Source organism: Gadus chalcogrammus, chromosome 19 (assembly GCF_026213295.1).
Source record: "Gadus chalcogrammus isolate NIFS_2021 chromosome 19, NIFS_Gcha_1.0, whole genome shotgun sequence".
Taxonomy (NCBI): Eukaryota; Metazoa; Chordata; class Actinopteri; order Gadiformes; family Gadidae; genus Gadus; species Gadus chalcogrammus.
The window spans coordinates 8,237,640-8,260,740 of record NC_079430.1 but is presented as its reverse complement, the minus strand read 5'-3'; the positions used below and the strand labels follow the sequence as shown (position 1 = coordinate 8,260,740).

Sequence of the window (23,101 nt, the reverse complement as noted above, 5' to 3'; positions counted from 1 at the left end):
AACCATCTGCTTACAGTATATTGCATCTTAGCTCACAGTTTCACGATGTGTTGCTTACTATGACTATTATTAATGTTGCTGGTTTCCGCTGTTGTTATTGGTGGTGTGGTTGTTGTTGTTGTTGATGTTCCCAGCATCATGACGGATGACCCAACAGGCGGCTGGCGCCCCAGGGCAGCGGACGCTGTCAGTCATTTATATTTTCTTGCTGGCGCAGCTGTCTCCTCCTCCTCATCATCCTCTTCCTCCTCCTCCTCCTCCTCCTCCTCCTCCTCCTCCTCCTCCTCCTCCTCCTCCTCCTCCGCCATCTCCTCCTCCTCCTCCTCCATCTCCTCCTCCTCCTCATCATCATCTTCTTCCTCCTCCTCCTCCTCCTCCTCCTCCTCCTCCTCCATCTCCTCCTCCTCCTCCCCGCGACACCACGGTCCAGGCTACAACTCCCACCCCCCGTTACACACAACATGTCACTGCTGCTGAGCAAAGCCTCTAATTAGGAGGAGTGAGGAACTCGGAAACACCCCAGACTGCTCGATACAGGCAGCACACGAGCTGTCACACGGAGCAAGCCCCGCCCCCCAGACAGAAGGATGTGAGGACCTATTGGACACCGAGTGATGTACTGACTGAACGTTGAGCCAATCGTTTTCTGTTTCACTGTGTTTTTTCTAAGTTGTAAATAGGCAATTGAGCAGCTATTCATATCTTTAAAATGATTTAGGCCCACATTTTGTTGTATGGTAACCATGCAACAATGCAAAGGATAGGGCTATTACATTTGAAATGTATCACTATTTTAGATACTGTAGGCCGGCTATTTATATATTATTGAGGATAATATTAACCAGCTCATATATGCATTGTCATGTCCATATCCAGGGGTCCCCCATTATTAATTGTTAATGCTTTCATAAGCTCATGTGTTGAATTCCTGACATATCAGTATGCATGAAGGGAGGGGTCACGTGAGACGGGATAGTCTAGCAGCTGAATAATTCAGACACTAAGCGGGAGAGACCCATAATGTTTTTTCAATTACTTTTGCATGTCTATGCATCACTCACACATTCGTTTTGCCAACACGTGTAGCTATTTCGTTCTAATTCCAGCACTTAACAAGTGTGAAGGACATTGGTTGCCAATACACAATTGCAGGTCGAATTTTTCTATCGGCTACCCACAAATACGTAGGCCTACGTCCATACACATACAAACACACACACACACACACACACACACACACACACACACACACACACACACACACACACACACACACACACACACACACACACACACACACACACACACACACACACACACACACACACACACACACAGACGTCATCGACGTCAATAACGTCATCGCTGTCTCTTTGTGCTATCTTCAGGGCAGAATCCGTTGAGCCCCTTTAATTAAGCCTGTTGGCCGATCTAGGGGCCGCAGAACCTGCCTCGTGCCCGGGATTCACTCGCGAGGCGCAGACAATTAATGACCCCCGTCTGCGATGGCGTGAGATAAATGGCGCAAGGCCGTAATGGCTGTGCTGCCCGGTTTCATGCGAGTGACACAGGATGATGGAGGCGCCTGGCGGTGCCATCACTGCAAGGAGACCGGGGCCAATGCGTCGGGCCTATCTGTCTTAAAAACATGACTTATTTTCTCATGCCATTTGCAAATCATCAGGAAGGGACAACCAGAGTGACACACGACCCAAACGAAATACATTTGAGATAACATGATATTTATATCCTAGTGTGCAGTCCTAACCAGGACAATATAGGCTATATTGTTATCATAGAAATGCATGGGGAATTTGATATTAAATTGTCTAGTAAATGACTGTAGAAAGACAACCACATCCATTCTTCCTATTTACCATGTAGACCTATGTTAAAGTTAAAGTGCATGCTACTGAAAGGTACTGGGTTTGTTTCCCAATACCCGTTTCCTGTATAGGTGGCATTTTTGATGCTTCCAGCAGGTGTTAGGCTAAATAGTCATTTAGCATTTAAAACGAGCCTTGTGACATCATAGGGGACTTAACCAACTGGTATGGCTGCATACCGTTACTCCCACTTGTGATATCACAAGTGGATAGATCTGGAAAGGGCTTATAATGATTTATCAACCTCACACCTGGTAGTAAAATAAGGGTTCAAATAGGGGCCCAAAGCTGTCATGTTCCAAAAGTGTTGGAATTACCTAATGTCATGAACCATTTGAAATACCGAGATCCCACTTTCAAATATTGTCCGACTCATTACAATAACATACTCAGTACAGCTTATGATACCCGCCCCCAAAATGGAATTGTATATCTAAATGTGGATTATGTCCATTAAATTATTTCACCCAAAAATCCGAGGGCTGTATTGTTCGAGCTGGGCACAGAAATTATCCAAACGGGTGCGTGCGTGCATGCGCGTGAGTCTGTCTGTCTCTGCGTGCCGTGCATGTCGGCGTGAGGGCGGACGGACTGTAGGCATGTATTCTTCTCTCACTCCGTCTCGACAGAGCAACAAGCCACGAGCCACAGTGGAGGTTTTTTTTACGCGCGCTCCGCTCCGCTCGCTCGCTCATTCTACTCAGCGCGCGTGGGCGGCTCCTCCTCGACCAACCTGTAGCGCCGCTCTCCGTGGAGCCAGTAGGAACAGTTGTAGTGGCTGTTAGTGGTAGTAAGATCTATAAACGCTCTTTCTCCGCCGTTCTGGTCTTCCGTGTTTCTCGGGCTGACGAACATCTCTTTCTCGTCGACTTTGAAGAGGAGCAGGTGCGTGGACCGACAGCAGGTAGGCTAGCAGGCTAATTATGTTGTTCAGGAGGTTACAGTGGGGCTAATTGGTTTTAACTGAAAATACAAATTTCCGCTCAAACCGTCAAACGGCCAACTGTTTATTTATCATTTCATCGTGATTTATACTACCATGGTAACACAACGATATAAATCTTTTTTTTGTGATACATTCGTTGCAAGGAGAACATTTAGGCTGTTATTGGGCTCCAGCTAGGCTGAAGGCGGATTAAACTCGATTAAACTCCCCTTCCCAACAAAGGAAATCTGTGTTACAGAATACAGACAATTTTTTTTTTACCTTGATGAACCTGTTTGTGTGTGCGTGTGTCTGTGTATGCGTGTGTGCGTTTGCGTGTGTGTGTGTGTGTGTGTGTGTGTGTGTGTGTGTGTGTGTGTGTGTGTGTGTGTGTGTGTGTGTGTGTGTGTGTGTGTGTGTGTGTGTGTGTGTGTGTGTGTGTGTGTGTGTGTGTGTGGCAGTAGGGCGGTGGCAACAAGTGATCTTGTCTGGTCAGTGTTCACACGCACACACGCGCGCGCGCGCACACGCATTCGCACACACACACACACACACACACACACACACACACACACACACACACACACACACACACACACACACACACACACACACACACACACACACACACACACAGCAGCAGCCTACCGTGTGTGCTTCCAGCCCTGATTGTATGTTCGCGTGTCTGCCGTCGTCGTTACAGCGGAGCGCGTGCGCGAGAGTGTAATTCGGGTGCTCATCAAGTGGCCATGGACGCGTTCCTTAAGGGCATCTCGAGAGCCAAGGACGGCGTGGTGGCCGCGGCGGAGAAAACCAAACAGGGAGTGACCGGCGCGGCTGAGATGACGAAAGACGGGGTGATCTTTGTCGGTACGTCCCTCACCCACCACCCACCCCCACCACAACCATAACCACCATAACCTAAACCAACACTTGTATGATTCCTATACTCATAACTGTAACAAATTAAGACTAATACATGGGATGAGATCGAATTAGATTAGTATATAAGTATTCTTATATATCCTTAGCATAGGGGTCAGGGTAAGGGGTACGCTAACCCTAATACACAATGTATAAATGATTACCTTTGTTAACATGAACATGAACACCGTTAATTAATGATTACCAGACCAATAGTTAACTGTTAGTTAATGCTTATAACTGCACAAAATGTTTATAAATGGTTAATTACCGTGTCCTTATTGTAGAAGTACCTATGATACAGATTTGAAGGATCAATGATAAAACTAAATCCTCATGGTTTTTTTGCTAGGAGTAGATGTGGCAATCAAAATAATATTAAACCAACCATTAAATAAATAGATGATCGTTTTTTTATTTCCCTAAGAGAGTGATTTGAGGAACAGATTGACGTACTAGAGATGATATTTTGCATCTGACTCTCTCCAGGTACCAAGACGAAGGATGGAGTGACAACAGGTATGTGAGGATATTCGTGCCATTCTCTACTATTCTATTCCTTTACTTTCTTTGGATTTTGTCACAGAAGTGAATCACTTAGGTTACTTCAGTGAGCGGCCATTTTGAAGTAGCCAGAGTGATACAGAGGAAGGTGATTACACCGTTGACATGGTATCTTGTTCCCATGCTAGTCCTCTGTCTTCCTCTCCTTGTGTCCTTGGGGAGTGAAGGTCGCTATGCACAGCAACAGGCAGGCTCGTAATAAACTCAGGAGGGAGTCCTATATAGTCCACATCCGTTGTGGACTGAATATTATGTACAAAAATAAAATCGATATTTGTCTATTTATTCAGCATTTTCACGGTTTATAATTCCTGTTTTATGAACTAGGTTGTGAGCGTTTTACAGCTAGCTCCTTGCATGGCAAAATTCTTGCGGAAATCTGACTAAATAAGTGAATAGTTGAAGGGTTGAAAAACTTCGTGACATCCCAGTGTGTGTTCAACCAGATGGGTGGATGGCTGTTTGTCAGGTACGTCTGAGAGGCTGACACGCCCACTGGTGGTGTCACAAAGGGAAATACATTGAAATGGCTTGTAATGGCTCAAATAAAAACATATAACTTATAACAAGTATGTCATAACACAACTTAATGAGTATGCTGGTAACAGATAGACAGGTAATCAGAAGACTATAGTGCTTGGCTGGTCTCAGCCTACCAAACCAACCAGTCAGGGCGTGTTTAATCAAACAGGTATCATCAAGCGTTAGGAAATATACGAACAATGTACATAATTATATCAAAAAAGGGGCATATACAGTATATCCCAATCCCAACATGTTTGTATCCAGCTCACTGGAGCCAGGGATGTGTCCGTCACCGGGCTCACCAGATGATTGGTGGGTCCTCTGAGGGGGGAGGGAGGGTGCAGATGGCTGTGGAGGTGTCCTTGCCCGAGGCATGCGTCATTATTAATTAGAAGTATAGCATGAACATAAACCGACGGCAGGAGATGGTGGACACGTCGTCCTCACCTTGGAATGTTCCCGTCACCATGCCAACCACCCACATGCACTTACTGCGTACGTACGTGTGTGTGTGTGTGGGACCGGACCTAAACGATGACAACGATGTGTAGTATGGAGACATGATAGGGAAACGTGGGAAATCAAAATTTATGAGACATTGACATTTCAGGTTGAATGTTGCCTGATTTACATGTTCAACAGGAACGTTGGTTTCATCCGATACTCTCCTTTCAACTGAAACTCCTCCCTTATGCTTGCTCCTCCCTACCCACTCCTCCACTCTACAATCCTCAAACTGTCGCTTTATTCCTCTCCACTCATCCCTCTCCTCTCCAATCCTCCCCTCTCTCCTTTCCTCTACTCCTCTCTCTCCGTTCATCTCTACTCCTTCCCTGTCCTCTCCATTCATCGTCTCCTCTCCTCTCCTCTCCTCTCCTCTCCACTCCTCTCTTTCCCGCTCCTCTCCTCTCCTCTCCTCTCCTCTCCTCTCCGCTCCTCTCCTCTCCTCTCCTCTCCTCTCCTCTCCTCTCCTCTCCTCTCCGCTCCTCTCCTCTCCTCTCCTCTCCTCTCCTCTCCGCTCCTCTCCTCTCCTCTCCTCTCCTTCCCTCTCCTCTCCATTCATCCTCTCTCCTCTCCACTCAACTCCTCTCTCCACTTTTTTTTCTGAACAGTTGCAGGAAAAACTGTGACTGGGGTGTCCAACGTGGGCGGGGCCGTGGTTTCCGGGGTTACCAACGTCGCCCACAAGACAGTGGAGGGGGCAGGCAACATTGTTGCTGCAACAGGATTGGTCAAGCGAGATCCAGCCAAAAATGTGAGTAAACGTATACAGTATACGCAAAACAATGTAAGCACACGCACAAACACACACAAATGGACTTGGGTATTTTTAAGAATGCTTTTTTCTTCTGTTCCCACCTGAAACCGCACAGTATCTCCTAACTATGCCGTAATGCCATTGGTTTATGCCTGTAACACCTTGAGCAAGGTGTTAAACTTAAATAGAGCTCAATTCAAGATATTAACAAACATATCCTCATATGGAAAACCCAATAAAGCCAAAGTAAACGATAAAATCAAAGACTTGAGGGAGGGCAACACTACAGGCAGAACCTTCATGAGGATGCAGGGGGTGTGCTCCCCTTAATTAGTGCATGGAGGAACCTTAATGAGGATGCAGGGGGTGTGGTCCCCTTAATTAGTGCATGGAGGAACCTTAATGAGGATGCAGGGGGTGTGGTCCCCTTAATTAGTGCATGGAGGAACCTTAATGAGGATGCAGGGGGTGTGGTCCCCTTAATTAGTGCATGGAGGAACCTTCATGAGGATGCAGGGGGTGTGGTCCCCTTAATTAGTGCATGGAGGAACCTTCATGAGGATGCAGGGGGTGTGGTCCCCTTAATTAGTGCATGGAGGAACCTTCATGAGGATGCAGGGGGTGTGCTCCCCTTAATTAGTGCATGGAGGAACCTTCATGAGGATGCAGGGGGTGTGGTCCCCTTAATTAGTGCATGGAGGAACCTTCATGAGGATGCAGGGGGTGTGGTCCCCTTAATTAGTGCATGGAGGAACCTTAATGAGGATGCAGGGGGCTTGTTTTGGTTTTGCAGAGAGGCTGCTCAACTGCTAACAGTTGTTTTTATTAGCCCTGGTGTGGAACCTTTTGGGAGAATAATTTGTTGTAATCTCATCATCTGTAACGGCTGGGTAAGACCTGGGTAAAACCAGGACAAATCAATAAAATGGATTGATCAGCAGAAGAGAGCTTGATGAACACATGCAGGAATTAAATTGAGGTTAATGGTTAATCATTTGAGGGGGATTTGTGGAGACAGATCTGACAGCGGTTGGATCTATTTCAGATTGATCTCATGCGTTCAGATTGGATTCATGTCGCTGTTACATGGCTCGTTTCTATTGTGTCACTGACAGATGGGAGTAGGCTGTGGGCTGTGTGAGGAAGAACTGGTAAAACAAGTTGCTTTGTGAGGACACACAGAATCAGTCATTCAGCCAGCAGTACGCTCTGTCTCTCAGTGCAGAAGATTATTCCATTGGCATCGGAATCAGTATTGTTTCTTGTTATTAATGGGTTTATCTGTTGCAAAGCGCGGTCTGTCAATATTTGTTCACACTTGTACGTACTACATCATAGATACACCTGCTCTCACACTGAATGGGTAGAAAGAGAAATACTATATACCATGTACATACTATAAATCATGTCTTTACATGGTATGTGATCCGGGGTTCAGCTGGTAGAGCAGGATATTTAGACATTCCAGGGTTAAGGGGTTGGATGAATAGTATGAATGAATGCACTCTCTGTATTGTAAAACGCTCTTGATAACAGAGTCCATCAAAATACATTTATATACATAAATATAATACATATAAAATGTGTTAATAGAACACTGTTTTTATCATTATGATAATATTGTGTATTTATCTATACTACCTTCTAAGTTTAATTTTGGCCTGCATATACAGTGTGGACGACATCATTGTTGTGTAAGTCATGTATTAGTGTCTGATTGACTGTGTTTGTATCCTGCTCCTCCAGGAAGAGGAGGCTGCGGCAGCACAGACCGCCCTGGACTCTCCGGTAGATGCAGACAGTGCAGACGCTACTGAGGTAGGACTGAACTCATTAGATAGTAGAGGGAGGCCTTTTACCAGCATTTTAAAAAATATCAATTTGGGACATCACAATGTGGGAGGTTTACCAATCAAGACGTTGATTGACGGACAAAATATCAACTGGCAGGTGTTCAGCTGTCCGTCATACATCACCTGGGTAGACACTTATCACAAGCCATCACTCCCTCTTGTGATGTTACAAGCCATCGCTACCACTTGTGATGTCGCAAGCCATCACTCCCATTTATCATGTCACAAACCAACACTCCTATTTGTGATGTCACAAGCCACCAATCCCATTAGTGATGTCACAAGCGAGAGTTCTTCTTTTTAACCCGCCATGCCGTAATGGTTTTAAAATGCCGCTGCCGGCTTGACCAGGCCTGTGTTGTGGTAGAAGTGTATTAACCTCTCATGAGGACACTGAGGGAGGTCAGGAAATCTGTGAAACAAATTGTCAACAAAGTGTTGTGTGTGCACGTTGCAGGGGGAGGACGACTAGATCACGAACAGCCTCCAGATTCACATTCTAAGAACTACGACCAGAACATTCCCCGCTCTACTGCCAAGTCCCGTTGTGCCTCCTCCTGATTAACTCTGTGTGTCCGTGCACATGCGATTATTGTGCGTTCAAGTGTGTGCGTTTTTTCGGAAGATGTCTTTTTGTATGTTGTTTATAGGTGTACTCAAATGTCTGACCTAGGGGGGGATGTGAGATGTGATATGTGTGTTTCACTAAATGTGTGTCAACTAATGTTTCAAGTCTGTTGTGAAAATGGTGTCCTTCTTTGTCCTGCTGTTTCAGTGACTCCCTCCCACTGAGAATGGCATCTGGGCACAAAGATGTTGTGTGTATGTGTGTATGTGTGTGTGTGTGTTTGTGTACGTGTGTATCTGTGTGTGTGCGTGTCCTATATATCTTCAGAAGCGATTAAAAAAGTACAACTAAATAAAATAGGAATATGTCAGAACTGAACATTATACCACCTAAGTTTCTATATAGGGAGACCAAAATGAAAGCGAAAACAACTATTACTCTATTTTTGTGCGTAAATCTTTTCTCGGAGTTGTTTGCGGTTGGCTGTCAAGTGCTCAACCATTGGTGGACTCGTACTGTATTTTTCTAAGTTGTCACCGTTTGCTATTGAAATGCATATTGTCGATGTAGTTTAGATTTAAATAACAGCATGTATCCATGAATTCATCTCAAACTGCCGTGATATGTATGTTTGTTCTGTTAAGTGTTGAAAAATAAAATATGGCTTTGTTCTGTATGGCCAGGGTACTTAAATAACGTGGTTGAAAATGTTTTTTTCTTTGCACAAATGTGCTGATGAAAAGTATGTCACACAAACAGAAGCCATCAATCATTTGGGATAATCGCTGAGCTCCATGACTCATGCAGATATCCGCATCTAGTTTGCTCCCATTTAATAACGGTGTTCACCACATAAGTGATGAGTCAGATCACACCATTACTTACACCTTCAGTTGCTGGCTTTTTGCAGGCAATAAACAGTAATTTACATTTCCTAGTTGACACGTAATAATTTAAAACCGAGTTGTGGATGTAAGTGTTGCGTTACCAATGTGCATCCAATATGTGACTTGAAATAAATTGCAATATAATAATATATACAACAAATATTCTGAAGCTCTGCCCATGTAGGGGATGCATAGCAACCATGTTACAAATGGCTGCTTGTCATACAGACGAATTGGCTTAACAGGTGGGTTGTGCACGACAATGTGTTCTGCAACAGTCCAATGTTAGGGTAAGAGGGGCGGGTAAGTAAATATTATTAGCTGAATAAGGCCCAATAGGTCCCGGCTTCTCATTGATCCACGAAGCAAAAGACAACTTAAGACCATGATGAACCTCAGCCTGGAGACCCCAAACCCTGGAGGATTTGAGTCAATAAACCAAGCAACCGTTGCAAATAAAAAGCACCAACATCTGATCTAAGTTAGATACCAATTTATTTAAAAAAGCTAGAAACTGAGAAAAACACATTCTCTCCCAAAGACTCATCTAATATCCAGCACGATGTTGCATTCTTTGCAATCATGGCATCAAAACAAATAATTTTCTTTCCAATACATTGGAAATGAAAATCAAGTTTATTTTAAACTTGGGACATGAAATGTATGCTTTATATTCACAAATACACAAGCATATACACATTGTTACATGTGTCCAAACGTTGTCCAAACATTTGGACACAGAAATCACAGTTCCCGGTGATTTCTGTAACATCTGGGTGAGATGTCCTTCTTATATCTTTGAAATATCTTCTCGCTGATGAACACCGTCTCACTTCTTCCTCCTTCTGAGTGCCTTCCACTCTCCCTCCTGGGTGCCCAAGCTCCCATACAGCTCCTTCACCTTCCTCTTCCTCTCTGAGTCTCTGTGGAAACGAAATGACCAAACATCAGTGTCTTAATCGGGCGTCATAGCAGTTATGTATACGCTCATTATACAACAGTTGGGTACCAATCAGATCGCTGGATTCAGGTCCCCCGTTGTATAAACTAGGTTTGATCCCTCATGTCTGCAGGCTAAGTAATCCTGGAGCAAGATGCCTCCAACCTCTACCTGCTCATTAATGACCTAATGATCTGTAATCCCCGCGAGTTGCTCAGGATAAAAGCCTCTGCTGAAGAATGAGTTAACAGTGCAGCAGCAGCAGCAGTCTGTGGGTCCCTGTGAACAGCCGGTGTGCGTACCTGCTCATGGTCTCTTGCAGCTTCTCCCGGGCCATGAAGCGGTTGTCCTTCCTGATCTCCCGCAGCGCGCCCTTGAACTCCTTCTTGTACTTGTGCTTGGTGCGCTCAGACTCCTTCTGCTCCTTCGTGTTCCCTCGTCTCTTCCCGTAGTCCAGCCTGCAGGAGCACACAACATGGAACAGTCATTCAGAAATAATAATAACATAATAAACTTTATTTATGTAGCACTTTTCAAAACACAGTTACAAAGTGCTGCAATGCCTTTCATGTTCATGAATTAAGTTTGGATTTGGTTGTTTCCCACGCATTAAGGGCAGGATTGTGACACTAAGGCCCCCGTTTTACAAACCATGAGGTCGGTAAGCCGTTTAAAGCCATTTCGAAGCATCCCTTTGTGACATCACAAGTGAGATTGTTCACTCGGACGATGCACAAATGGACAGATCAACCCGAGCCTTTAACCAGTTGATGCTGTCCACCAATCAACTCCTTCCAGCCGGTTGGGACACTCCCACGTTGTGACGTCACTAAATAAGGGGTTTTGAAACGGGCAATCACGGCTCACCATCAAGACCCCCGTAGGTGATGTAGGGCCCCCTTAACGCATCGCGTCACAAAGGCAGCCATTACTCACACTTCCACGATCTTGGGAGTGAACATCCGGAGAGGAATGGGCTTCTGCTTCTCAAACAACAGAGGATTATGGGAGCGCGGTTCGCCGTCGACGGCTGCCAGGATCTCCGTTTTCAGCTCCTTAGACACACAAGTAAACAACAACCACAACACAATAAGCCCGTGGACAACAAGGAGAACCCCGGACCAGCTGCTCTCAGATAACCGTAATAGTTGTAAATGTGGGTCATCAGATGGTTAATTATGCCCTCGGAGACATGTGCACGAACCTGGAGGACCTCCGGGTGGGTCTGGAGGGGAAGATGCCTAGAGAGCAGTGTGTGGATGGGCTGGAAGAGGGCGGTGAACGAAGCTGAGTCCTTGTAGAGCACACAGCAGTGCTTCACCAGGTCCAGGCAGGTGGAGAGACAGGTCATCCTGCACGCACACACACGCGTTTTAAATTGGCATTTCTGATTTTTTTCTATTTCCTTTTACAGATAAAGCTACTATTTATAAAACTCGTCCCTTATTCAAGACCCAACTCACCCATATCAACACTCTTAAACAATGATCAATCTTTATATAATTGTAAACACAGGACACAACCTGGCGTGGCTCTATGGAAGAGGAGTAATGAACTGTAAGCCCGTTGTTGAAACAACAGTAAATACATGTACATGGATATCATGACAGGCCTACAGTGCAGCATTTGGGATTCCATTGTTCATATTGTGCCCCCCTACTGTGTGTGTCTTTAGCGAGAGCTTAGCAACGACTCCCACACACCAACTGCTGTGTGAAGCAAATCTGGACACACAGCGTGTCCGGGCCAGCCAGCCAGTCATGTGACTTGGTCAGTGATGTAATGCGCACCAGACATCTGGTACCAGTCTCATCTTTTGTTTTTTTATGTTTAGTTGTGTTGCTTAGTTCCTCCTGCGACAAGAAAGCCTCTTCATGCCACTATTAAATATTTGATAGCAAAATCTGTTCGTTTTGAGCTAGTGTAGGTATTTGAAGAAAGCCTCCCGAATAAGCTATAATCTTAAAGTATCCAACTGAAAAGAATCCGACCCCTCCCTTCAGGCCTCCCTTCAAAACCACGCCCCCAAACACATGACTAGCTCGCTAAATTATCATGAGGTCTGTCTAGCCTTGTGGACGACTCTGATGATGAGCAATGACAACGTAGCTAGCCAGGTTGGTAGGTAGGCCAAATAATCATCATTAGGGCCGATTGAGAAGACTGCACGGGCAAATTACAGGCCTGTGACCGTCACGGATACAGGACGTTTTTATTTTTATTTGTCAGCGCATTGGATGGCTGTCATGTGAGAATTTCAACAAAGATGCAATTATAAGAACAACCAGAACCATGTTCTCATGATTCATCATCATTTACACCCAAAAGGCAAATGATGGTCTACAATTTAAATATCTTGATGCTGTTCAGCCTGAAATTCTGAATGAAAGGAATGCTGCCTTTTCGTTCAATTCATTCTGGAACCACACATACACACAAGCACACACACACACACACACGTCCTGCCACGTACCTATGGTGGTCCCTGTGCAGGTTGTCTGTGAGCTCCAGGTGTTGAGTCAGAGCCAGGGGCAGCGTGTGATTGGTCCAGGTGGCGCTGGACTGTGGCTCGGACAGCAGGAGCAGGTCGCTGTGTTTCCCCGCGTGCTTGAACGGCGGCACCACCGAGTAGCCTGCAGCACCGAGACAAGGACAAGATGAACAACATGACTCACTGCTATGCACTGCACTGATAAACCCCATCCCTCCCTTCAGGGCTCTACACCTACCAACTCATAAGGGAGACATCTTTAAAAGGTGACATATTATACCACCAGGTGTGAGTGGGATTAGCCGTTACAAGCCGTTTGGAAAATCTGCCTCTTCTGACATCACAAGTGGGCGAGTCCACCTAGATGTATGACGGATAGATGAGCAACGTTGGCTACAGTCCACTGGGTAGGCTGGTAGACTGATCTATCCAGCACACATCTAGGTGGACACACCCACTTGTGATGTCAGAAGCGGCAGATTTTCAAAACTGATTGCAACGGCTAATCACACCTGCTGTTAGAATATGTGAGCTTTAACAATTCTTACCTGCTACATGACTCAATTGTAAATGGTAAATGTGAATGGTAAATGCACTGCATTTATACAGCGCTTTTCTTACCACTGGCCACACAAAATACTTTGCAATTGTTGCATACCGTTCAACCATTCATACACACATCCACAAACCGACGGCGGTGTGTGAATGTGTAAGGTGATGTGTAAGGTACCAGCCAGCTTGTCGAGAGCAGTTAGGGATAGCTGTTTTGCTCAAGGACAACTCAACTCCCTTAAGGAGCCAGGATCAGACTAGCAACCTTGTGGTTGCCAGTCAACCCGCTCCAGATCCTCAGTCACTGCCTACTAGGGAGATCTTACTAGGACTACTTAGTATTCGTCCTATTTATATATAGATTCATTTTATGGGCGTGTATTGCAAATTGAAACTGGATTCTTAATTAATTATATTAAGTATAACTTGTTTTATAATGATTTGTCCAATCCCATTGATGGAAGATTGCTTTTTTTTTATTAAAAAAAACAAAACTCTGTTGCATTTAACATTGTAGTCATTTCTTTCAGACATTTCTTTTCATCATTTCACCTTGACTATGAATTTGCTTCAGTCTAACCCTGAGAAGTACAGCTTTTCTACCAGGCAGCATAACAATGGACACACACACACACACACACACACACACACACACACACACACACACACACACACACACACACACACACACACACACACACACACACACACACACACACACACACACACACACACACACACACAGGGCATTCTTGTCCGATAAAGGTTGCACAACAAGGCAATGGCATTTCAATGAATTGGGACCAAATCAATACAAACTCAGGAAAGTAGCAGGAATGACTGAACGAATAGCTGTCTGCATGAATGAGCCATTACGTTCATTGACAGAATAATGAACCAATGGGTTAATGAAGGGGCGTGGCTACCTGTAGAGGTCTTGTCCGGCACTGCCAGGTGTAATATCCCACACAGGAAGTTGAGGAGCTCGGGCAGGAGGCGCTTAGAGAGCGAGACGTACTCCAATGCCAGGCAACACAACACCAAGCCTGATGTCACATCCTGCAGTGATGTCACCGGACACTGGGGGACAATACGCAGGAAATGAGACAACATATACACGCCGACTTTTTTTTTTTTTTAAATTCTGATTAATCTAAGTAGATCGATTTTTAAATGAGAAGTGAACAATGAGCTCAAACACAAGATAGGCCTGACGGTCTGATGGTGATGTCATGAGAGTATGAGTATTAACACGTGTATTAGTTGCACAATCAATACAAAAGATAAAATGTCTCCTTTCACCACCAGATTTAGTTTTTTATGTTTTTATTACCCCCTTTGTGCCAGGCAAACAAAGGAACAATGAATGAAGACAAATTCAATCATACAAATGTATGAAACATTGGTTATAACCTCCTTCCACACAACAACTATTATTCAAGTAGAAAGATGATGCAATTTAATTATATAGACATAGGCCAGCCATCGCTGAGTCTGTCTTGCCGACGGGCCTCAGTCAGGGCCTACCTTGGAGAGACTCTGGCAGATGAATAGTAGGGCGGGCGTGGTGACCGGGTGTCTGTAGTCAGACGTGGGGAACAGCAGCGCCACCACCTTCAGGTACACCAGCTGACCAAGACGGGGAGAGGCAAAAAAACATAAACATACTATTTATAGTCCATTTACTACGACTGCTCATTTTTTCATGCAAATGCTATTAATGAGCAGTTAGGGAAGTATTGCTCAAGGACTTTTAAAGAATATCCTGCTCCCAATTAAAACAGGTATATACGCTGAATAGCGTTTGACATCTAAATACACCCATTCATAAAAGGTCCTTAATTCATTTTGACATCATTCCTTATACATAGACCCTTTTCCCAGGGGTGTCATTGTAAGACAAACAGTTATCCCTCATAAACGTATTTAAGTACCAGGTAGTGGACTAAAGTAGTGAAGATAAGCCTACTACCAGTGCCCTTATAATGAAGGGAACAGGCCCATAATCAGTCCTAAGAAGATGAATATTGACCCTATGAACAGGGTCAATACAAGCGGCTCCAGACTTCCCGTCTGTGTTCGCTATCGGATTGTGTGCGTTTCGACGGAGACAAACAAGATGGGGGCCGTGCGTACCATGTCGAGGCTGGGGAAGGGGGAACGCCCGCTGCCCTCCAGGTCCTCCTCCATGCCGTGGCTGGCGTCGGCCAGCACGCTGCGCAGGGCCTTGGAGGCGGCGTCGGGGAACATCTGGCCCATGTCGTACAGCTGTCTGAGAGGAGGGGAAAGAGGTACAGTGAGACAAAGCCGTTTCTAGAATTGACCCATTTGTGATGTCACGAGGGGGAGTGTCCACCCAGAGGTATGATAGACAGGTGGGCTGGACTAGTGGACTGTACCAACTGGTATGCTGATTCATCTATCAAACATCTGGGTGGACTCTCCCACTTGTGACGTCGTTGGAGGGTTGAAATCCTCACGGCTAATCAACATGTATTTAACATGTCACAATCTATAGGGGCATTAATAAGTGGCAGTGTGGCCCAGCCATGTTAAAATCAAATAGGTCCAATAGGAGCCATTAAAAATTGACTAAATAACAAAAGAAGAATATTCAAGCTTACGGTATGAGCTTATCGATGGTGCCGAGGTCAGGTGGACTGCTGCAGGCCAAGTCTCCCATGTACTCCAACAGGAAGCCAAAGAGTTTCTGTCAACCAAACACATGGTTCATTTAGAAACAACTAACTTTCAGGGAGAGGGTTAGCTCAGTGGCTAGTTGTTTAGACTCCCAGCCCTACCCTGCTGCAGCCTCCATTAAGATGCCCCAACCACTTCCTTCTCATGATGACATTAATGACTTCTACTTAATGGCTAAAAACGATCCTGTCACTTGGATAAAAGCCTGAGACTTTACAGTAAACACTGCCTTTACAACTTCCTCTTCATTTACAAATGAATACTTATACAGTTGGTAAGGGATGTGCATCATATATATTAAAACTGAACAAAAAAATAAAAAATATTTAATATATAAAACTATATATTAAAACTGAACACAGCAACATGTGAAAACAAACCTGCAGCTTGAGCTTGTTGCCCACAGCCAGACTCGGGTGGTTGCATTTCTGGGTGCGAGCCAGGATCACACACTGGTGATCTGGGGAGTGGCCCTTGAGCAAGGCCACAAACTCGCCTTGGTTCTCTGGAGCTGGAGGAAGAGGAACAGAGGGGGATATTACAATTGATCGTAAATAATATGGATGAATGTGCAATTGGTTCTAATAAGATTAACGCTCGATGCTAAAGCATCAAGCGTATGAGCGGTATTGATTGCAAGGTAAGAGGTGATACATAGGCAGTAGAAGACAATTTGAAACAAAAATCTAACTGATGATAAATCCATTCATTTATTTGATACTGTCATGATACATTTATATAGTGCCCAGCATAATGTATACTACACCCCCACCCCCCACCATAAACCCTCAAAATCAATCAAACAATCTTTCTTCCATTACTGGATTGAGGTGAGTTATCCACATTACATTCCGTGTAGGAGACATGTCTATACGGTGTGTAAATCTGTACAGAATTTGCATATTTATGAATGGCCGCAGGTAGTTACCAGTGAAGGTGTAGGGCAGCTCTGATTTGGCCGCTTCCTGCTGTGCCTTTAATTCCTCCTCGGTCAGGATGACGCCGGGTGCAGCCTCTTCCTCCTCCTCCTCTTCCTCCATTATCTCCGCCTCTTCCCCGCTCTCTTTTTCAGAGTCCAGGTCAGAGTGGCTGTCCGCCTCCTCATCCTCTTCTTCATCACCATCCTCATCGTCATCACCCACGGCAACCCCTTCTCCATCGTCTTCTTCCTCATCCTCCTCCTCCTCCTCCTCTCCACCCTCACCCTCTTCATCCTCCCCTTCGTCATCACCTTCGTCACCCTTGTCCTCCCCTTCCCCACTCAGCCATTTCCCGTCCTGGGGACGCACAAGAGATGAGATGAAGGTTGGATCAGCAAACGGCACAGGATTCATCATGAGACCGCTCACACAATCAGCAATCACTAATAAAACAGTCAGCACAATCAGCCCCACAATCAGCCACCCCGTTATGAACGGGCGGGTATCCAAAATGTGGACTGGGCTGTCTCTGAATAAATTGATGATAAAAAAAGAAAGAAATCTAACTATTTATTTCCATAACAATCTTCCCGGTATGCCGCTGCTATCTTACGTCTTCTTCTGTTCGGTGGTGTCTAGACTTGTTCATACTGACATTAGAAGTGTATTGCTATGTGATCCATGTCTATAATAATAATAATACATTTTAATTTAAAAGCTACCTTTCAAGGTACCCAAGGACACTGTACAAATAAAGTGCATATACTCAATAAAAGTAAATAAATAGTGCATAGCAGTCTCACACATGGTGGGATAACACTGACCACATGGACATTAGATTGCTATGCGGCCTCGTCTACATGTATTCCCCGTCCTAGTCGGCCTGCGCTCACCTTGTAGCTCAGGGGCTTCTTGTCGTCCTTGTCGAGGATGAAGCCGTCGTTGAGGTCGTCGGCCGACAGGTGGGCCGGGGCCTTGGGAGCGCTCTCCACCGCGTCCCCCAGCATCCTGCGCAGGCGGTCCGCCTGGAGGGGGCGCCAACCGGGGGGGGGGGGGGGGGGGAGATGTCAAGCATGATACCAATAAGAAGAAGAAATAAGAACCATCCCTGGAATACAAATAGGTATCCACCAATACCGTTGGGGAGGGATTTAATGTATTCCAATGTAAATATAGGAACTCTCCATTCTCAAAAAGTATTTACAAGGGCAAATCTAATCTGAATTATTACGTCAATTAAGTTCTGACAAGGATAGAACATCCTCTTCCTTCAGATGAGAAGATCATTTCTAGTAAATCAGTCATCTCTCTTCCTGTAGCAAAACAATAGTCCTCACAAGACAGGGAGGTATCATTTACATCTGGAAATTAAATCAAACTAGAAAGCTCCCAGACACAAAGACAGGACCCCCCTCCCCCCAGTCCACCCAGCTAGGCCAGGTGGAAAATAACCGCACCCCCCCCCCCCCCCCCCCCCCCCCTGTGACGCAGTGAGTACGGACCTCCAGCCTCTGCAGGCGCTCCCGCTCCTCTCGGGCCAGCTCCTCGGGGGTCTTCAGCTTCTCCGAGGGCGCGGCCTTCATCTCGAAGCCCAGCTCCCTCACCATCATGTCGTACTCGTCCAGCTGCACCTGCAGGAACCAACCGGTCAGCAGGACCAGGGGGTCACACGTCAGACCACAGAACGCAGCGGGAGACCCCGGAAACGGGAATACAGTCCGGTCACTTTAGCGTCAGACGGTCTATCTTCTATCAGTCGAGCCTCTTTCATATCTACAAAGAAAGTAGCATAACTTGGGACTCAAATACAGTCTAAGGAGGTTTGCTTCACATGAGTATGCAACCACAAACCAGGGTGCCATTGTAGGCAGGAAAGCCTTCATCCAGGGGAACATATCACGGGTACGGGGGGATCAGGATTCCCTCCCGGGGAGTACCTTGGGTTTCTCCGGCTGGAGTTCATCCCGCTCGGCTTTGGAGGGCTTGTTGGCCAGGAGGGTCTGGATGCTCTTCCAGTCCTTGTCCAGCTTCTCAGTCAGCTCAAAGGTCTCTTCCTTCTGCACCTGCCGCTCGCGCTGTAAGGGGGGGTGGGGACAAACCACCGTGTGACTCACAGGTTCAAAAAGGCTAATCTAAAGCTTCCACCGTCTCCACCTTTTTATATAAAGGTTAAAACAGACAAGAGAAAACAATGTTTTTATTAATTTCACAGAGAAAACCCATTGAGACCCAGTTCAGTTTTCAATGCTGCCCTGAGTCTCAATTTCATCTTAAAGTCTCAAAGTGTAATATTGAGTCCCTCCCAGTTAGCAGGTGGGATCCACAATCCACAAAAATCTGTATGTGTTCTGTCCACCGTAGTGGCTGAGTGCTGCGGAAGGGCAGCCTGTGTGACGTGAGTGGGAAGGTCTCTGGTTGTGTCGAAAGTAGGATTATTTTAAAGAAAGAGTGATCAAACAGCATTGACTACAGATATGTTGAGGTCATTCTGAGCTACGACGAGTGGAAATGTTGCACATTGCACATTTTATCTATTGGCAGAGGCTCAGCTGTGTATAAGAATCTGAGTAAGAATTATCTTTATAAGTATGTTTACCGAGTACCAAGTTTGACTTGGTAAGTTGGCACAAGGAAGAAATAAGAAACACAAAGATGTAACATGATATGACGAGATGTGACACATAGATAGTGGATAGAGTAGGCCGTCTTTGCTGCTGCTGAAAGTGCACCTGAACCTTCCCGATGGATTAATAAAGTTCCTATCGACCTACCTTCTGCAGCTTGGACTTCTGGATGAGCTCCTCGATCAGCTCCTGCCGGCTCTTGGCCCTCGGTGCCCCCCCCTTATCGTCCCCTGCCTTCTTCCTCAGGAGACCCCCGCCGCCGCCGAAGTGGGACCGGGTGAGCTCCGCTGTGGGGGGGGGCAGGAGATAGAAAGATTACAGATAATATCTAGATCTGTATATGGCCTTTTACACCTTGGTGTACTTTACAGTGAAGAGGAAATGACGTGGAGCTCAGGATGGCATTCGAACCAGCGGGGTGCTTTACAAGTCTTATTTCCTGCATGGTTAGCACATCTCCAGGAGCCACATAATTAAATAGTGTGGACGCCAAAAGATTATACATCACATCCTGTGTGTGTATTTTTGTGCTAAAAATAAATAAAGGAGGATTTCAATTTTCTTTTTACGTTCACTGTGGTTTTCAATAACAGAAGGGAAATAGAATTATAGCGCAGCTAGATCTGGTTAGCAGCAGGACAAATTTATATTAATGGATGCAATTATTTGGACATGGAAAAAAACGCTTGGATGCTGGAGGTCTCTGATGAAACGTGTGAGTGTAATTGTCGTTATCCATCGTCCACCTACAGCTGTTACATGGCTATCTGGACCAGGGACCAGTTAATCAAGTCCTGTTGGGTTGAGCTTTTTCTGCCAAAAGGCTACAAGCTTCTTTACTGTTTTTTCTACCGCTCAGTCATTAGGCAGACACTACTTACAAAAGCCACTTAGCAAATCCAGATACTTGTCATTAAGGAGCAGGTAGAGGCTGTATATAATGTGCATGGATGATTACAGGTCGGCAGTGTGTAGACATTGGAGATCAAACTTAGATCCTTTTGGTTCTAGGGAAAACCCCCATGCCACTACACATTCATGAGAGCCGGGAATATGTTCAGTCTCATCCTCTTTTGTGGGGGATTTAATATGCTTAACGAATGTGGGCGAGGTGAATAAGAGGGAGACATGATGCCTCATTGCCTCCCTCTCTTAAATGTCAATGGGTCGTTTTGAGGAATAGATGTTGTCTGTATTGGTGGCAAATGCGCCATCTAGTGTCCCAGAGATATTTCAAACATTGTATCCAGACAGTTGGGAAAAACACATTATTTGCAAAAACTACAATCATGCAAAGGTTCATAATGTATTCCAACAGGTTCAATATTAGATCTGAATAACACTATTCGTAGAAAACACACCCAAAACATTCTATAAGAGTGGGTTACAAGAAGATTTTATTATGAAACACATACCCGACAGAAGTCCTTTCTCGTCTGGTTCGCTGTCACTGTCCATCAGGTCATTGAATTTCTCCATCTCGGCCAACGACTGGCCGTAGTGAGTGAGCTCCTCTTCCTCGTTCAGATTAAACATGTCTTTCTTGTCGTGTTGTTTCTGAAGAATCAACCAACAATGAATGCAAACTTCATCTTAGAACATGAAAATGCATTTGATTAATTCCAGATGCGAAATTGGCTTGTCACAGCAGAATAATAATACATCTGATTTATTTTTGTTTTACATGCCGAGCAATTGATATTATTATACTATAACCAAACTTAAACAAATCTCATAACTACGACTTGACAGTTTCATCCATTTTAAACAATACTGACACTCATAATAAACATAGATGGAAAGGACTCACCTGTCTCTCCATGGAGAACCTCTCGAGGATCTTGTCCTCGGGGTCCATATTCGTGTCATATTCTCCAAACCGCCGGTCAATAAATTTATTGGACTTGTGCTTGTTTTGATGTTCCTTGAGAAGTGTATCTTTTCTCTACGAAGAAGAAGAGTATTTATATTTTTAACACATACCCATCACACACACACAATCAAGTCAAATAACTGACAAGCATACATGATCATCCCACTGTTCTGACACTGAATTTATAATGTAACTCTTTTAAACTACTGGGTCGGGTATTAGTTATTTCCTTACCTTGTTGATTGCTTTGGACCGAGACACACCGGGTAGGCCCACATCATGTTTGGATTTTCTTCCCAAAACCTCAAATTTCTTCCTGTTAATTTTCACCTCGAAAGGGTTATTTTTGATTTCAGCAGAGGTCTTGGATTTGCGAACCTTATCCACAAGGCTCCTCTTTTTCTGTGGCTTCACCATCTGTACCAACAAAACCAAGACAATATAAGAGAAATACTAAAGACCTTCTTCACTATTTAGTTTTGGTTAAACACACAGCTAACGTTACTCGTCTTAGCATTAAATCCAAACTGTAACGTTACCTTTCAGACACGTAGATCACTGGTTTTTAAAATAACATCAAGAAGCGGTCAGATCCCAGCACCGTGGGAATATAAATGTGAAACGAATGATTATTATTCTAGTGTTATTATTCTGGTGTTTCCACGTTTTTTCTGTGCCAGCCCTGGTCCAGCGTGCAGGAAGTTGGGGTTAAAGTTGAACACAAGGTAGTTATGAAGCGCCACCGGGCGGTGAATCAATTTACTGCAGCGCCTCTAGTGGTCGCCACCAGCAACTGAAAATGTTTGGCTAATCTAACATTGGAGGACAACAACCCATTCAGTCACCATCGTACCATAATCGTCCGAAGCAAATAGAGGGGATACTAAATATTGACCAACTGTATGATGTTGCATCATTTTCTCATCTTCTTTATGTCATCAATTTGTTAAGATCAAAATAAGTAATATGATGACTCATTATCTGTTAATCATCAAACTGTGGTTCATCGTGTTAATGGTGGGCAATTATGCACATCGAATTTTAAATACAATAATGCATAGATAAATGTCTTAACTTGATTCCATATTAGTTCATGTGTTTGTAGTTATTTATCACTTTTTTAATATAAACATGGCACAAAACACATGTAAGATGTGATTTAAATAATTTACATTGATCAAACAAAACACACGTGTACCAAGAGAATACATTTTCACAGTAGTGTGTTTATTCAAGGATGAAAAAGCAACAGTACCATGAAGAATCATTGATTGCAAGTCTATAGATGCAGGATAACACATAAAAATGGAAAATGGGTCAGACTGTAAATACAATTCATCATAAATGTGTGTGAATCAAAAGAAAAATTGAATAGTGGATAGAACAAAAAGCTTCATCACAAGTAGTTTAGTATCATGTATAATGCGCACAGTAATGCAAAAAGTACAAAACAATAGTGTAGGGTCGCGAGAGTTTACAGTCATGTAAGGGAGTACAGCAATATGCAGGTTAATGCCATGCAGTCCTTATATGGGCCTAGACTTCCTCTGCCTGCATGACACATCGTAAATACACCATAGTAGTTTTTTTTATATAACAAAAGCAAGGATG

At 44.6% G+C, this 23,101-nt stretch overlaps 2 protein-coding genes across 5 annotated transcripts; one reads left to right on the top strand and one right to left on the bottom strand.

Annotated features, from left to right (window-relative positions):
* Nucleotides 1–2,512: 2,512 nt before the first annotated feature.
* Nucleotides 2,513–9,540, top strand: LOC130372167 (alpha-synuclein-like). Of its 4 annotated transcripts, none has more exons than XM_056577987.1 (7): nt 2,513–2,790; nt 3,273–3,302; nt 3,506–3,681; nt 4,225–4,254; nt 5,937–6,079; nt 7,829–7,900; nt 8,393–9,540. In XM_056577987.1, the coding sequence occupies exons 3-7, from the start codon at nt 3,561–3,563 to the stop codon at nt 8,405–8,407; spliced, it is 381 nt and encodes a 126-aa protein (XP_056433962.1). In that variant the 5' UTR covers nt 2,513–2,790; nt 3,273–3,302; nt 3,506–3,560; the 3' UTR covers nt 8,408–9,540. The 4 variants fall into 4 exon arrangements, with proteins under 4 accessions (XP_056433962.1, XP_056433959.1, XP_056433960.1 ...); XM_056577984.1 differs by having other exon boundaries at nt 3,515–3,681; nt 8,393–9,539; XM_056577985.1 differs by lacking the exon at nt 3,273–3,302 and having other exon boundaries at nt 3,515–3,681; nt 8,393–9,539.
* nop14 (NOP14 nucleolar protein homolog (yeast)) lies at nt 9,236–22,226 on the bottom strand. The gene is made up of 19 exons (XM_056577977.1): nt 22,030–22,226; nt 21,725–21,907; nt 21,428–21,562; nt 21,033–21,174; nt 19,765–19,904; nt 18,931–19,068; nt 18,496–18,624; nt 17,887–18,018; nt 17,002–17,350; nt 16,454–16,584; nt 15,998–16,083; nt 15,510–15,645; nt 14,901–15,002; nt 14,300–14,453; nt 12,804–12,963; nt 11,535–11,682; nt 11,267–11,385; nt 10,633–10,788; nt 9,236–10,313 (listed from the first exon to the last, which is right to left on the bottom strand). Exons 2-19 carry the CDS (start codon nt 21,905–21,907, stop codon nt 10,220–10,222), a joined length of 2,634 nt encoding a protein of 877 aa, XP_056433952.1. The 5' UTR covers nt 22,030–22,226; the 3' UTR covers nt 9,236–10,219.
* Between the last annotated feature and the right edge of the window lie 875 nt (nt 22,227–23,101).

Excerpts from the sequence above, each read along its gene's own strand:
- LOC130372167 (XM_056577987.1), top strand. The coding sequence starts at position 3,561 with ATGGACGCGTTCCTTAAGGGCATCTCGAGAGCCAAGGACGGCGTGGTG. Across the intron at positions 4,255-5,936 it reads GAAGGATGGAGTGACAACAG|TTGCAGGAAAAACTGTGACT; the intron begins GTATGTGAGGAT and ends TTTTCTGAACAG. Across the intron at positions 6,080-7,828 it reads AGCGAGATCCAGCCAAAAAT|GAAGAGGAGGCTGCGGCAGC; the intron begins GTGAGTAAACGT and ends CTGCTCCTCCAG.
- nop14 (XM_056577977.1), bottom strand. The coding sequence starts at position 21,907 with ATGGTGAAGCCACAGAAAAAGAGGAGCCTTGTGGATAAGGTTCGCAAA. Across the intron at positions 11,683-12,803 it reads CTGCACAGGGACCACCATAG|GATGACCTGTCTCTCCACCT; the intron begins GTACGTGGCAGG and ends GTGTGCGTGCAG. Across the intron at positions 11,386-11,534 it reads CCCACCCGGAGGTCCTCCAG|GAGCTGAAAACGGAGATCCT; the intron begins GTTCGTGCACAT and ends TGTGTGTCTAAG.